The sequence below is a fragment of the Rhinolophus sinicus genome, linkage group LG03 (assembly GCF_036562045.2).
Source record: "Rhinolophus sinicus isolate RSC01 linkage group LG03, ASM3656204v1, whole genome shotgun sequence".
NCBI lineage: Eukaryota > Metazoa > Chordata > Mammalia > Chiroptera > Rhinolophidae > Rhinolophus > Rhinolophus sinicus.
This window is the reverse complement of record NC_133753.1, coordinates 47511140-47525677: the sequence shown is the minus strand read 5'-3', so window position 1 is coordinate 47525677 and position 14538 is coordinate 47511140. Positions and strand designations below refer to the sequence as shown.

At 46.5% G+C, this 14538-nt stretch overlaps 1 protein-coding gene across 8 annotated transcripts in view; it reads left to right on the top strand.

The window, feature by feature from the left end:
• Nucleotides 1–11055, top strand: part of TLN2 (talin 2) — a 410543-nt gene extending 399488 nt beyond the window's left edge. For 6 of the 8 annotated variants that reach the window (XM_019755358.2, XM_019755356.2, XM_019755357.2 and 3 more), the window contains 5 exons: nucleotides 3088–3213; nucleotides 5320–5382; nucleotides 5474–5701; nucleotides 8540–8665; nucleotides 10168–11055. In XM_019755358.2, coding sequence (XP_019610917.1) covers nucleotides 3088–3213; nucleotides 5320–5382; nucleotides 5474–5701; nucleotides 8540–8665; nucleotides 10168–10296 — 672 coding nt within the window. In that variant the 3' untranslated portion in view covers nucleotides 10297–11055. The remainder of the gene's footprint in view (nucleotides 1–3087; nucleotides 3214–5319; nucleotides 5383–5473; nucleotides 5702–8539; nucleotides 8666–10167) is intronic. The other 2 variants (XM_074327637.1, XM_019755362.2) reach the window with 1 other exon arrangement.
• The last annotated feature ends 3483 nt before the right edge of the window (nucleotides 11056–14538 follow it).

Here is a 14538-nt window from a genome sequence, read left to right as displayed (position 1 = left end):
CTCACATCTTCCATACACCAGAGGGACAGATCTGGGCCGCTTTGGTCAGGTCAATGAAATACCTCAGCTAAAGAGGATCTTAAGAGACCACCCAACTGAGCCTCCGTGGTGAGTAGAAGAGAATGAGGGCTCAGATGCTCAGCCCCTCCCCGTCCACGGTCCCGGGGGTCTCCAGATCCTTCGCCCCGGGCCCCTTATGGCAGCTCCACGTTGCTGTTCTTATTCTTCCCAATCTCCGAGTTGCGGTAGGGTTGGTTCTGTTAGCAAATCCTGCGTTTTAATTGTGGTCCTTTTATGTAGGAACGTTCTCCGAAGGCCAAGCCAATTGCACTTCTCTCTTTTTTTTTGCCATGTGGTGAAACGTGTGTCCTCCTCCGTTTCTTGCTACGCTCACCACCCGTCTCCCAGCTTCCATGCCCTACGCCGGTGGGAGCTGAAGCTCATGGGGAGCCCTGACTGGTGTGCTTGGCTTTTCACTGAGTCTCCTCAGCCTGGGGCAGTCTCATTTTCTCTGAAGCTAGAAGTTGTGTGGTATGAGGAAGCATCAAGGGTCGATGTCTGTTGTCAGCAGGAGAGAGAGGGTGAGCATTTAGTCCTAAGGCTAAACCTGGCCTACGGAAAGAAAGACAGGGCTCCTGCAGACAGAAGGCAGATCTCCTCATGGAACTCCGCCCAAACTGGAGCATCTAAACATTTGCCCTCCAGCCCTTCCACTGTGGTCAGCTTTCTTCAGTGTTTCTTGGGAAACTCTCTAGTACTTTTTAATCAGAGTAAATGTCTCCGAGAAATAAGGCTTTTTGCCATGTCCTTTTTAAAGCATAGAGATGTTATGGAAAGAAAAAGAAAAATCCACCAAAGGGCATTACAGAAGTTACCATTGTAAGAAAAATCAGTGGCTGTCAAAAACATTTCCAAGTTGAATATCTATTTCAAGCATGTGTTTTACAAAAATAAAAAATAAAAAAAATACTACAACAACAACACAAAACCTCCAGGGCAGCAGAAAATGTGGGAGAGGCCTTTTAAATTGGTTGTAATGAGATGATTCTATCAGACCTCTCCATGCTTAAAGTTAGAATTTAATTTTAAGAAAATTCCTCATTTGCAAATTCTAAAATTGGGGAAATCAGAAATCTGCTGATGGGCTACTCCGCCCTGTATAGTGGACTCACTCTTGGTACACGTAATATAGCTGAGGCCACTTGAGACAGGAGTCCAGGAGATTTGGGGGAGACAGCATGGGCCTCTATTTTCTCATCTGCAAAGTGAAAAGGGGCTCCTTTGGACTCAGAAATTCTCTGATTTCCTCAGTACCTTAATCTGTTATATGCTTGACTTTCTTTTGCAAAAAGAATTTTCAAAAAAGGTCTTTAATCGAAGTCATTGAACGTATGCATCAGAGCCTACAGTCACCTCTTCGGGGCCTGTGTATGACAACACCTTGTATGTCAGAGTGTCTTATAATGAGTCACTTTGTATTTCAGTCAACAAATTTTACGTTCCCCAACTACGACTCCCCCACCCCCACCCCATAATGAGGAATCCAAAATGATTCCACTGGAATTGAACTCACTTCTGTCCTAAATGCTCCTAGAGCAAGACTGTCAGAAATAACAAAGGCTATATAGCTTCTGTTACCTGCTGCTGTCATCCTTCAGATCCACTAGATGTGCACAGAAACGTTATTTTGATAATATGAGTTATAAAAACGAAAACGAGGTTGACATCTCTCAAGATTCAAGATATAGCCATAAGAAATAGGGAACTGGAAAAGAATCGTATCCGTGTATCCTTCCTGTCTGATGTCTCATACGGGACCATTAGCGAGCCACTTTAAGCCTCTGACCTGAAGTTATTCCTCACTGAGGCCCTAAGGGGTGGCCTAGGCTTTATGGCGTCAGAGAGACTTAGGTTTCCGTCTGGTCGCAATTCTTCTTCGTGCTGCCACAGGACATTGGGTCTCGTTCTCCACCTCCCTGAGCCTCAATTTTCTCACTGTAAATAGAAGAATATAGATAACAATAGTATAGGATTTCTTTTTCTCTTTTTCAGTGAGAAACAAGGTAATGGACATGGAAGTGCCTAACAAAATGCTTGGCACATAGTAGGCACTCTTAAAACCCTATTGCTCTTGTGCAACATTGCAAATGTACTTACTACCGACTTTGTACACTTAAAATGGAGTCAAAGGGTAAATTTTATGTTATTTGTATTGTACCACACACATACCAAGAAAAGTATTGCTACACCTGACCATCATCTCGTAGTGCTTAAAAGGTACCAACCAGCCACATCTTCAACATTCTAGGACCTAAGGGGCACGTAACCATATTGACACAGAATATTAGTGCTGGAGGGACTCTTGAAGGAGTTCGCCTAGGCTGACCACGCCAAATGGTGGTGTTTCACCCCACGCAGCCCAGGGCCGGGTTGCTTTGGCAGCACAGGGCATGGCAGTTCTGAATTCACAGCTGAGCCCTAATGACCTGCCAACACCTAGCACTGGGGCCAGTGTTCTTCCCCAGGTGGAGCCAGGCCTCCCGGTGACTAAGGTTTCAGCTGGATGGATTTCCTTTCCATCACTGGGTGATCTGTGGTTGGTATGTAACTCTGTGCTCAGCCACAGCAATGCAAATACTATTTCGCTTTTGTTTTTACCCCATCTTTCCTTTTTTTCAAGCCTAAGCCCTGGAAGAGTATGCCACCACCTACTCTAGGGATTTTGATTATTGATTATTTTGATTTGAGTTATTGATGCTAATGGAACCATTTGAGTATATTTTATTCAAAGTGAATTTATGTCTCTTTAAAAATTCTGGTCTGGAAAAGTAGTCTGCCTTAGAATTTCCTGATTTAACATTTGTGTAGAATGTCAGTGCTGGCAGCTTTCACCTTTTAGAGTGGGGGCGGGGGTAGGCAGCAGATGTCGGGGCAGCCTGCCAGTTTAGGCCTTTCTACCCTGGTGTGGTTTGTCAACAAAAAGCAATAGATGGATGAAGAGCCAGGTGACCAAGCAGTAAGTAGTTTGGCAGAAAGCGCCCTGTGTGGATATGAATTGCATGTGATACTGTTTTCTTTTGGTTATAGCAAGCAGATGAGACCCTGGATTTTGAAGAACAGATCTTGGAAGCTGCTAAATCTATTGCTGCTGCCACAAGTGCCCTGGTCAAATCGGCCTCGGCAGCCCAGAGGGAGCTGGTGGCCCAAGGAAAGGTGGGTAAACCCCGCTGGCCAAGTGGTGGGATGTCCACGTAGCGAGACCTATGTGGAAAAGATGTGAACACGTTTGGCCTGACCGAGGAAAACAGTGCTCTGCCTTCCCTCACTGACTTGCCTGTCTTTGCCCCAACTGACTGAAAACTCTTGTTTGTTTAAATCTACCAAACAGAATGAAAGGTTTGGCTTCCAGGTCTCTCATCTGCTTCTGGTTAAGGAAAGCATCCCAATCAGGGCCTGAACAAGACATTTATGTTCCCACTGTTCATTGGGCTACTTAAAGATGCAAGCTGTCGTATTTTCTTGGTGGGTGACTATATAAGCCCCGGAGTTGGGGACTTTATAAGCTGAATGCTGTCCTGCTCTGCAGTTAGCATTTTCCTGGTCAAAAGGCCAGTCTGCTTTTCAATCTGAAATTTCTTCGATCTTCTTCATCTCCGATCACCCATTCTATCTGGATTAGCATGAAAGCATAGTTGTTTTTCAGTGAGCCACAGGATTCATAGCACATTAGACTTATCCTGGCAATGGGAAGGTCTTCCGATTTAAAACACTCCATGTGTCCTGTTAGCCCCACACAACATGGAACCAACCCAACCAAGCTGAGTCTTACCGGGAGCTACTCAAATATAGAGGCACTATGGAAACCCTGTCAGGTTGTGGGCTTAGGGAATTTGGTCACCGTGCTTGTCAGTCACTTCTGTTTCCTATTAAAAGGCCTTTGCTGTTGGTGTACAGATAGACAGATATGATTGTGGCTTGACCCAACAACATGTAACACAACAGGAAGTTACATGCCCCCCCTGGTGGCCCTCCATCTGCCCCAGGGAAGTCTCTTGTGAGCGTAGCCATGTCTTAATCATACCCACATACTTTGGCTTCTCTTTCTAAGCGATTGTGTGGTATGTTTTTCAATTTTAACATATGTACATCTCCCCAAGTGGCATGTAGTCCTTTCATGTTTCTCACTCATCCCCTATAGATGTAGCACAGTGCTAACCTTACTGATCAAATACCTTTGACCAATCAATATGTAAAGACCAAAAATGGATCACTGAGAAGACCTACCTAAAAATTTCAGTTTATTTGTAAAGGGCCAACCATGTGCCAGACACATTGCTGGATTCTAGAGACTCTAACTTGAATATGGCGGAGCCCCTGTCCTCCAAGGGACTTATATGTTCAAGCATTTAAAAAATTGGTAAAGGAGGTTCAACTGGAGTTGGATGAACGATGGGCTTATAGGCAAGACATAGGGGTTTTACCTGACATTCACCAAGCCCTGATGTGCCGCCTGTAATTGCTGACAGATCCCCAATTTCATATTCAAATGAAGAGAGGCATCTCTTATCTCTCCAAGCACTTCCCACAAGTATAAAGGTATTTCCTCCCATAGCTACTCCCTCTATGGCTGAACAGAAAATATTTCACTTGTTGCCATAATTTCTAAATAGAAACAGAGACCATCTTACTTCTAGCCTCTTCTTTCCCTACCCCTGACAAAAAAAAAAAAAAAAGAATAAATATATATATATATATATATATATAGATAGTCTGTATTTCCTTAAGGGTCTGCACTTAATTGTACTAAAGGAAATGTACCACCCTTTTTTGCATCCTCTGCCAGAAAATCACAGTGTGGCTTTCGGATCTGTAATCAGGAGAGATTTAAGTTTCCCTTGGCCCTTGAAAGAAGAGGCCTCAAGGGCTCCTGTGTTTGAAACAGAGAAAGATCCCGCAGAGCAAATAAGCATGTAAAGACAGCCCCAATCCATCATTCCTGAGCTGTTCTCCCAGAAACACAATACCTGGCACAGTAATGCAGGCCCTTGGGAGCATTTCAGAGCGACTCCTTGTGGCCCAGGTGGAAACAGGTGGCCCAGGTGGAAACCAGCCTGGCTGTGCTGGTGCGAGTTGGAGAGGCCAGGGACCCGCGTGGGAAAGGGTGCTCCATTCTCACACTGGTGCTGAAGGTGGGAGTCCCCGGTGGCGCTGTGTGTCTGATGCAATGTCTTTCTGGTACCAGGCAGTGGGGTCTGAGGGGCTGCAGGTCACCCTGAGCCTTCCTGCTCTCATTGCAAATTTCTAACCTCCACTCTCTAGGTGGGCTCCATCCCCGCCAATGCTGCAGATGACGGACAGTGGTCACAGGGACTGATTTCTGCCGTGAGTTGCCTTCTCCTTCCTCCTCATTTGCGTTTTGGATCCCCTGAGGGAGGTTTGGCCCTTGGGTCACTTCTCTGTTGACTGTCCCCAGGCCCGGATGGTGGCAGCTGCAACCAGCAGTCTCTGTGAGGCGGCCAATGCCTCCGTTCAGGGACATGCCAGTGAAGAGAAGCTCATCTCGTCTGCCAAGCAGGTTGCCGCTTCCACCGCCCAGCTGCTTGTGGCCTGCAAGGTGAAGGCCGATCAGGATTCAGAGGCCATGAGGCGGCTACAGGTAATGGTCACTGATGCTGGTGGGAAAATACTCCTGTTGGAGCGGGTAAGTGTCGCCAAAGGGAACAGTCTCACTTCCTTGGCATGACCCACCAGGCCTTCCATCAGCCAACTCGCTCCCACTTTTCTCATTTTCTACCATGTGCGGCCATGCATCCTATACCCTGCTGACCCACCAAACTGACATTCTCCACACTTGCCTTCTGGTCTCACGCCCTGGGGCCCTTTCTCACCCAGAGCGTCCTGGCCCTCCTCCCCACCAGCCCAGCCTGGTGAACTCCTACTTGTCCTTTATGACTCAACTGCAAAGTCACCTGTTCTGGGAAGCCCTCCCTGACTCCCTGGCTGCAAGGTAGTCAGTGCTTCCTCTGTCCTGCCAGGGCCCCCACCAGCTCCCTCCTATGGTTCCTGTCACTGGTACCACCACGTTTACCTTTACACGTGACTGAGAAGGCTGGGAGCTCCTTAGGCACAGGCAACGTCTCTTTATCTTTGCATCTCTCACACCAAAGCTGGTGCCTATTTCAGTGGAAGCCCTCAGTCACTGTTTGCAGAAGAAGGGAGTGAAAGGACTAAGGAATATGTATGAGATTGTTGCTAAGGTTTCCCAGAGCCCCTATGAAGGTGACAGTCAAGTCCTTCCCAGTGCATATGTTTTCCTGATTGCTTTAATTATAGACGTATTTTAAACACAGTGAAGGAAATGTTTGAATGAAAAAAATCGCAAAGCCTCAACATCTTCACAATGTAAGATGTTATTTTTTTTCTTCCTGTTTTTAACTAGATACAAAATAATTTTTTCTAGTTATAACCATAGCAAGAGACATTCTGCCTTTTTTCACGTAACATTTTATCATACATATCTTTTACCTTGAAGAAACAGCTTCACAATTTCTCTATGCAAAGCTAACTGGTCCATTCTTCATGAGTCTCATTTTTAATGATTGCATGATATTACATCAACTTACTCTGCCAGAATTTCCCTAAACTTTGGACATTTTGTTTCCAATTTTCTACATTTTTACTATTATAAGTGTTATAATACAGATTGTTTATGTTCTTAAAATATGTTTATAAGTCGTGAGTAATTTCATAAAAGGCAGAAATATTTTAACAATTCCACCAAAACTCAGAACTCTTGTTTTACTGAAAGTCCTAATGTGCATTTCTGTTGTTGGGTCCTCCTGAGTGTCTCTCTGACCCACCTCCCTCACTTTCAATGGACTCCTGGAATAAACCAGGGGAAACTGGGGAGCTGCGCTTTTATGAATGTGTGGTCTGTGAGTTTGGAGAACACTTCTGAGGAAAACATACTGAGTTAAGAAAGACCTGGGTTCAAGTCCTGCCTCTGCCATGTATTAAGTGCTTGATCTTACAGAGCTCAATCACTGAAAACTTTTCAGGCTTTATTTGGCCTCCTCTGGAAAATGGAAATAGAGATCCCTGCACTGGCTCTTCTAAGGGTTAAGACATGTGAACATGCTTTTGTAAGTCCTAAGGATTTACACGGATATAACACAGCATTACCCTATTGTCACTGTTGCTGATTTAACTGGATGCTGCAATGTGATGTCTGAGTTCCTTACAATGACCCGGAGATTCTCTGGTGCCAGACAGACCTAGGTTCACATCCCAGCTCTCTAACTTACTAGGTACAGGATCTTAGACAAGTTACTTAACTTCAGTTTCTACAACGGAAAAGTGGACTAACAATTTCTGACCTCACAAAGCTATTTTGATAATAAGCACGTGATGATGACTTGTCAGAGATTAATTGGCTTCCCCTTCATTTCTTATACAAGCCCTCATCGTCCCTATTGGTCACTTTAGATTACTAACCAGATGAGACAGTTAACTTTGAATGAGAAAAACTCTCAACCTTCTGATGTCTAACCCTCAAGTTCTTGACTCTGAGGAGTCTGGGCAAGGAATTTGGGAGGTTTAATGAATCCTTGACCACCATTAGAAGAAAATCCCAAACCTCAGGTAGCAGAAGACAAGTCCCCAGGGCCATGCTCCATGAGCATTAAGAGAAAAAAAGCCAGTGTGGACTATAGCCCTGTCTGAAGATCTAGACTACAGATTGAAAAGCTTTTCACCTGTGTCTAGCAATTGCCCCGTCCTTGAGCATGTAGCATAAAGCCCAGCTGTGACTGTAAAAGTGTATCTATAAAGGCCTTAGTTACTAGGGGGGCCCCAGACCTCTCATGCAGGGATAGTTTGTGCTTTCTTAGTCCTTCATTCCCCCAAACATCAGTGAGTGCCGGCCCTGGGCAGCCACTGTGCCAGGTGCTGGGGATGCAGAGATTCAAGTCATAGCCCCTGCCCTCAAGTTCCTATCTAACTGGCAGAAAGGCAACCACCGTTTGGTAAGGGCTGCAAAGAAGCCAGCATGGAGCACTCGAGGAGCCCTGCGGGGAGGGGCTGGGTAAGGCCGAGATGGACCAAGAAAGTGATGACCGAGCCAAGTCCTCAAGTATTTCTAAATTGGATGGGGCTGGGGAGGTGGTTTTCTAGACCAAGGAGGCAGCCCAAGGATGCTTCTGTTAACACACATATCACAATGCTACAATCATTTATTTACAAAATTGTAATTCCACTCCAAAGTGTGTGTTCCTTGGGGGCCAGGAACTGGATCTCATTCATCTGTGAATGAGCTAAGGTTAGGTAGGTGCCAGTGTTGGTAGAATCAGTGGATGGATGGATGGATGGATGGATGGATGGATGGAGAGACAGACAATGGATACTAACTAGAGAGAATTTCTGTGTTATAATTCGATGATAAATTGATTCATAGTCTCATGAAACGTACCTTCATGTCTGTTCTTGCCAGATCCAAATGGCTGTTACTAATGATGTAATGCGTGTTTTGTTCCCTCTCCAGGCAGCAGGAAATGCTGTGAAAAGAGCCTCAGACAATCTTGTCCGTGCAGCCCAGAAGGCAGCATTTGGCAAAGCCGACGATGATGATGTTGTAGTGAAAACAAAGTTTGTAGGGGGCATTGCTCAGGTGTGTGACGAAACCCAGACAGCGCCTACTCCCAGCGTGGACACTGTCATAACACAGACACAAACAACAGTGGCTTAAACAAGATGGAAGTTTACTTGTCCCATGTAACAGTCTGGGTGTAAGCAGTCAAGGGAAGATGTGCTGGCCGCTTTCCTTCTCCCTATTGCTCCACCTCCCTGAGATGTTGCTCTTGGCCACTTGGTCCAAGATGGCTCAATAACCACCTGTGCTTTCCAGCTGGCAGGAAGAGGGAAAAGGGGGGGCGGGCACAACCACAAAGTGGTCGTTTCTTCTCACATGCCATTGGTCAGCACTTAGTCACATGGCCAACCTCACTGTAAAGGAGGCTGGGAAATGTAGTATTCTTAGTAGTCTTGTGCCTAGCTGAAAATCAGGGATTCTATTACAGAAAAGGAGAAGAGGAGAAATTGGAAGACAGGGCTATTATCATGTAAATAAAATGATGCATTTGGAGCTGTCACCCACTCAAGATATTTGGCCCAACAGAAAGAATGAATGGTGACCCCTTCCCAGAACTTTTATAAGAGTAAATGGGATAAGAGAGGAGTAGCCTGACTTACACAGGCCTGCGTTCTTGTGCATTTGGGTCTGAGACAGAAACTTCAGGAAATCAGGCTTGCAGTTTAGGGTATGTGTTGATATAAATAAATCCATTATATGAGATTGGTTTTCTTCTTAGAGCCAGGAACACCGAGACCTGTTACTGAAGTTCCTCATTCCTGTACCTGCCTTAGCTCTTCCTGAATCACTCCCTCTATTTGGAAATACACTGGATGCATTTTTACCAGGCTCTATTTCTCGATACACTAGTTCCTTAAGAGGTACCATGAAGAGTGGTCTTTGGGAAATTCTATACTCCCTACCTCACCTTGGAGTATCGCAGGAATACCCCTGATCATTAGCCTAGAAAAGGAAAGAAGGCTATTTGGCTTTCTTGAACACAAACTTCACCTTTTTCACACAATACCTATTAACTAATATTCCTCAGATCATACTTTAGAAGCATGAAATAAATATATGAAAACCATCTAGTCGCTAAGGATTCCCGCTTTAGTTTCAAGAATACCTGGGCCAGATCCTACTCCACTAGCTGGAACTTCAGGAAAGTGGACTCCATCTCTCAGCTTCAGGTTTCTCACTGGAAAAATGGGACGTTCAATGGGGCGTACTTTACACTGTTGCCGCAGAGACGATGGGAGACTCCATACAAAGTGCTTACACCAGAGCCTGGTGCACAGTGGGGATACAGTAGATGTTTGCTATTTAATCAGAGGCGAGAAGTCCACTTATGCTTGGGTCACCTGAGTTGTCGGTCTCAGAACCCAAACCGTGGCCCAGACGCTGGTCTGCAGAGCTAAGAATACTTCTTCCTGGTGCATTGCTATAGTAGAAGCTATGGGAGCTTATGAGGCATGCGGTGGAGAGGGAGGGCAGTTTCCTAGAAAGTTATAGATCCATCCAGCTTTCTGCTTTCCTTCCAGATTATCGCTGCCCAGGAGGAAATGCTGAAGAAAGAGCGAGAACTGGAAGAAGCAAGGAAAAAACTGGCCCAGATCCGCCAACAGCAGTATAAATTCCTACCCACGGAGCTGAGGGAGGATGAAGGCTAAGGCCAGAGCCAAGATGGCAAGCCCCAGGGGATGGCTCTGCAGGGACTGGACAGACTGTTCCTGAGAGGCAGGGCACTTACCCGGAAGCTGCCTGCCTCCCCCTGGGGCCAGCCCAGAGCTCTGTGTGCTCATTCTCACATCTCTGTCCTGTTGGGCACCGGCTGCATGATCGTGATGTCACACGGTACAGTGTCCCACCCACAGCTCCTCTGCCACCTCCCCTCATGCCTCACCATATCTCAGGAGAGAGGGGCACACATTTCGTGGACTGTTACCAAAAAGGAGAAGTCAGTATTATGTCGTTCTCAGACCCTCGTGCTTTTGTTGATCCTTCTCTAGGCCTCTTCCTGGGCCTTTTGTGAAATCTTGAGAGGAGAAAAATAACGGCCTGAGGAAATCATTAATGCCATAGATATTCAAAGATATTCTTCTCCCTCTCAGGAGAAGGTGGAAGTTGGAGTGGAACACGGTTAATAAAAGCCAGAAACATAAACTAGTGTGGACTCCAGGAGGGCACCTAGGGTCGTCCTTCTGTGTCTCAAGTGCTGGCTCACCAGAGGGTGAAGAATTCCTGCTCCTGTTTGCACGCCGTTTTTCCTCAGTGTGTAAGCTCCCTGTACACTCTAGACCCATCGTGTGTTCTGTGGCCCAGAAAATTGAACGATTATTTTTTTTCTCCATAATCCAAAGGGCAGAGAGGTATGGGGGACTGTCAGGGCTTGGTGAGCAGGGGCTGTAATAAAATGTGTGGGCTCCTTACTCTGCAGAGGCTGTTTCAGTTCATACAAATTCATCCACACAAACCCACATCCCCCAGATGACAGTCAATGCAACATCCCCCTAATTTGAAGCATTCAAGGTGGGGATTCACCCAAATGAAAGCAATTCCTTAATGACTGTCTTCCAAGCCCCACATCGGCTCCTCGGCTCTTAATGTGGTCAGAAATCACAACTGGAAGCCATCTGTTTCAAAATCTGTCACCTGTCCTCCCTCCCAAGATGGACATTTCCCTTTGTCTTAATATTCCTAAAACCTAGATGCATCCTAAAATCAAAATGAACCTTGAATAAGATAGTTTTGCAGTATAGTTTTGCTTATTATTGCATCTTATAAGTGAAGGTGTATGGTATTTTCAGAGTTCATCTTCTGGATGCCACTCTTCCAGAATTTCTCCCCCCACCCCCCAACTCATTTTTTTCAGAGCCCTCTCCTTGGAAGAGCATTTTATGACCTTGTGTTCACCTTTAATCTGAGCCTTGACCCAAGATAGTACCTGAAGGATGAATGCTCATGGGATAGATCCAAATGCCAGGTAGCAAGTGTCTTTGGAATAATTCATAGAGGGGAAACAGTGGTAATGGTGGTACGTGGTTTTCAAAGCTGATACCTGTGGAAGGCAGTCATCCTCCACCTGTCTGCAGTAATGTAGTGTCACGTGTCATGTCTCGTCCACAGGATGGTTTCAGAATCCCAGAGTTCATCTTCTGGATGCCACTCCAGAGGAACGGGTGATGCTTCAGTCCTCAAAAGGTGTCACCTTTAGACCTTGACCAACAGCTCTGCTTTAGCAGACTCTAGCCCGTGTCATGGTTTTAAAATATAATTTAACTTTTGACAGTTTCCCATGTGAGACTTGTAAGTGCTACACATAATAGAATTTTTTTTGCCCCAGCCAAGTGGAAAGCAAGAGGAAATATGGTGTCAATGAAAAAAGCAGGTGGAGAGAGTGTGTAGGGAGGTGGGGATTGAGGTGCCACCTGTGAGAAGAAGGGGAGCTGGGGGAGCCCTGGCATCTCGGAAGCTCACATGCTGTTGGCTCATCCTCTCTGAGTGTAGCTAGTACAACTCTTCATCTCTGCCCTGGCTGTGCCCCCTCGTACTTCACAATGAAAACTGAGGGCCCCGTGGGCTGAGGGGTCTCCCCTTGAGACGCTCTGCAGATAGGCTCAGGGAGCTTTGAGAGACTCTTAAGGCTCAGAGTCAAGCTGTGTCAATGCCCTCACATCACAGGACTCTGGGTGGCCCCTCCATTCCCCACCCCCACCCCCTTTTCTTCCAGACTGTGCAATTGCTCTTCCCCTCCCATTTGACCCGTCACGTCCTGGCCTCCCAGAAACTAGGGAATGAGTTCTCTATCCCTTCCTCACAATCACTTAAAACCTCTACTGCATTTGATACAGAAAAACTTCAAGAGACAAGCCAAATGGAAAGGCCTGTCCTTTACACGTCAGGGAACAGGCATGGAGCAAAGTTTATTTTTGTAGGACCCATATAAATATCCTCCTGTCTGGATTGTTCTGCTGATAGGAGCTTTGGGAAGTTAGTTCCCATTTATCACCTGGTGTAATGCTGGTTTTTCATCTGTCCCTTCCTTGTCCCCCTATGTATGTGTACGCAAATGGCTTGGTCTTCCCTCATTTCATGAAATGGTTGAAAGACTGTGCTTTGGCCAGTATTTAATAGGCGCTACAGCAGGTGTCTCCATGGCACTGAGGGGGTCTTCTGGTTCTTCTTGAAAGGTGTGTTTGCATTTGGAATGTGAGTGTTCATTTCAGGGCATCCAACAAAAGAATGGTTTCAGGATAAAATGGCTCCAAGCCTGGAGCATAGAAATGCATCTGTGTGTGAAGGGGAAGCTGGTGTGTGTCCCATGAGGAGAGCTAACACTGGGCTTTGAAGTCTTCAGCTGATCTTCGTGCCCAGAAATTGCTGTCTCTGAAGGTCAAAAAAGGAACCTGAATTGGACTTCAGAACTGCCTGGTGATTTGGGAGTTTTGGTTTTGCTTGGTCCTGCCTTTCAAAAGGATGCTAAAGTCACATTCAGTTACACAATCAGCCCCTGTTTAAACTCTGCTGGTGTCCAGCCAGGTGCGGCCCTGGTGACCTGCGCAAGCAGGTACATTGAGTCCTGGGCAGCCGTCCTGTCGGCATCAGGGGCCTCAGGACCACCTACGGAGGGGCCACGTGGCCTCAGGCTAGCCTCCAGAGCGTGTGCTTTGTCACAGAAAACCCCTCAGGGCTTCTCGTAGGCTTTCCCTGCTTGCTTTCTGGGGGTTTTATCAGTCAGTGAGTTTACAGTCAACCAAAGCCTATCCCTAATATATCAAAATATAACCCAGAGAGAGTGAACCCCACCACCAAAGTGATCCCAAGGCCAAAGCCTCACATGGGAACCAGGCAGCAGAGACCCTCCCAGGGGATTCAGGTACCTCCTGCTAATGAGCCTGTTTCCTCCTTGGCAGTGAACCCCCAACCCTCCCCAGCTCTGAGGTGTGGAGCTCCGGCAGGGCCTCTGGAGATTCTGCCCTTGAGACCCCAGCGCATGTTGAGTTCCCAGACTCCCGGAGGAGGCGTCTGCCCACTGAGGTGACCTCCTCTGAGCCTAAGGGGACCTGAAGGATTAGGAGGAAATGTTCGCTTCAGGCTAAGAGGCAGCAGAGTTCAGAAACCCAGAGATCTTGACAGCCGTGCTAGGGGCTCGGGTCCCCTGTCTCCATAGTCTCCAAGTGCCAACCTCAGGAGGTGGCCTCTTGCGGAAAAGTGTCTTCCCCCACAGGGTCCCCAAGTACCACGTTTAAAAGTCCCCGAGACGACTGCTCTGTCTGAGCATCTGCTGGGTATGTTATGTTTATGGTCATTAGGAGCAGGCATGTGACAGAGCTTATGTTGACTGATTTATAAAAACAAACACTACAAAGAGACATGTCTGTAAAAGAGGTTTGGATTTGGCCTTCCTCTGAGCCTACCTCTGGGCCCTCCAATAAGCATCCAAATGTGAGTCAGCCTGTCGGTGGGTGTCTCCTAGTTCCTGGAGGCTGGGTTTCACTTAGCCACCTTCTCACCAAGCTGCAAAATCCAGAAGCAAATAGGAAAGTTAAACTCTGCTGCGTGTCATAATGTCTTTACTGGTCTGGTCACATAAATTATTTTTTTTTATTCGCCAGAAATAAACTTTTAAAGGAATGAACCTGTGTGAGAGTCTCATGGAAATGGGAGGAAGGTGGAAGAGATGGAGGAGAATGTGTCTTTATCATGTGAGAGAAATTCCACCTTGAGTGACAGCACCATAGTTACCAAAGGTGTGTTAGAGGAGGAGAGTGGAGGGGTGTGTGAGAGACAGAGGAAGAGAGGCAGAGCCGTGGGGTAGCATGGAATTCCAGGCAGCTTGGCTAACGCTGGAGGAAATTCAAAGAAGAAATAGACAGTGAAGAGCAAGATACGATGATTGTCCTCTGACAGAA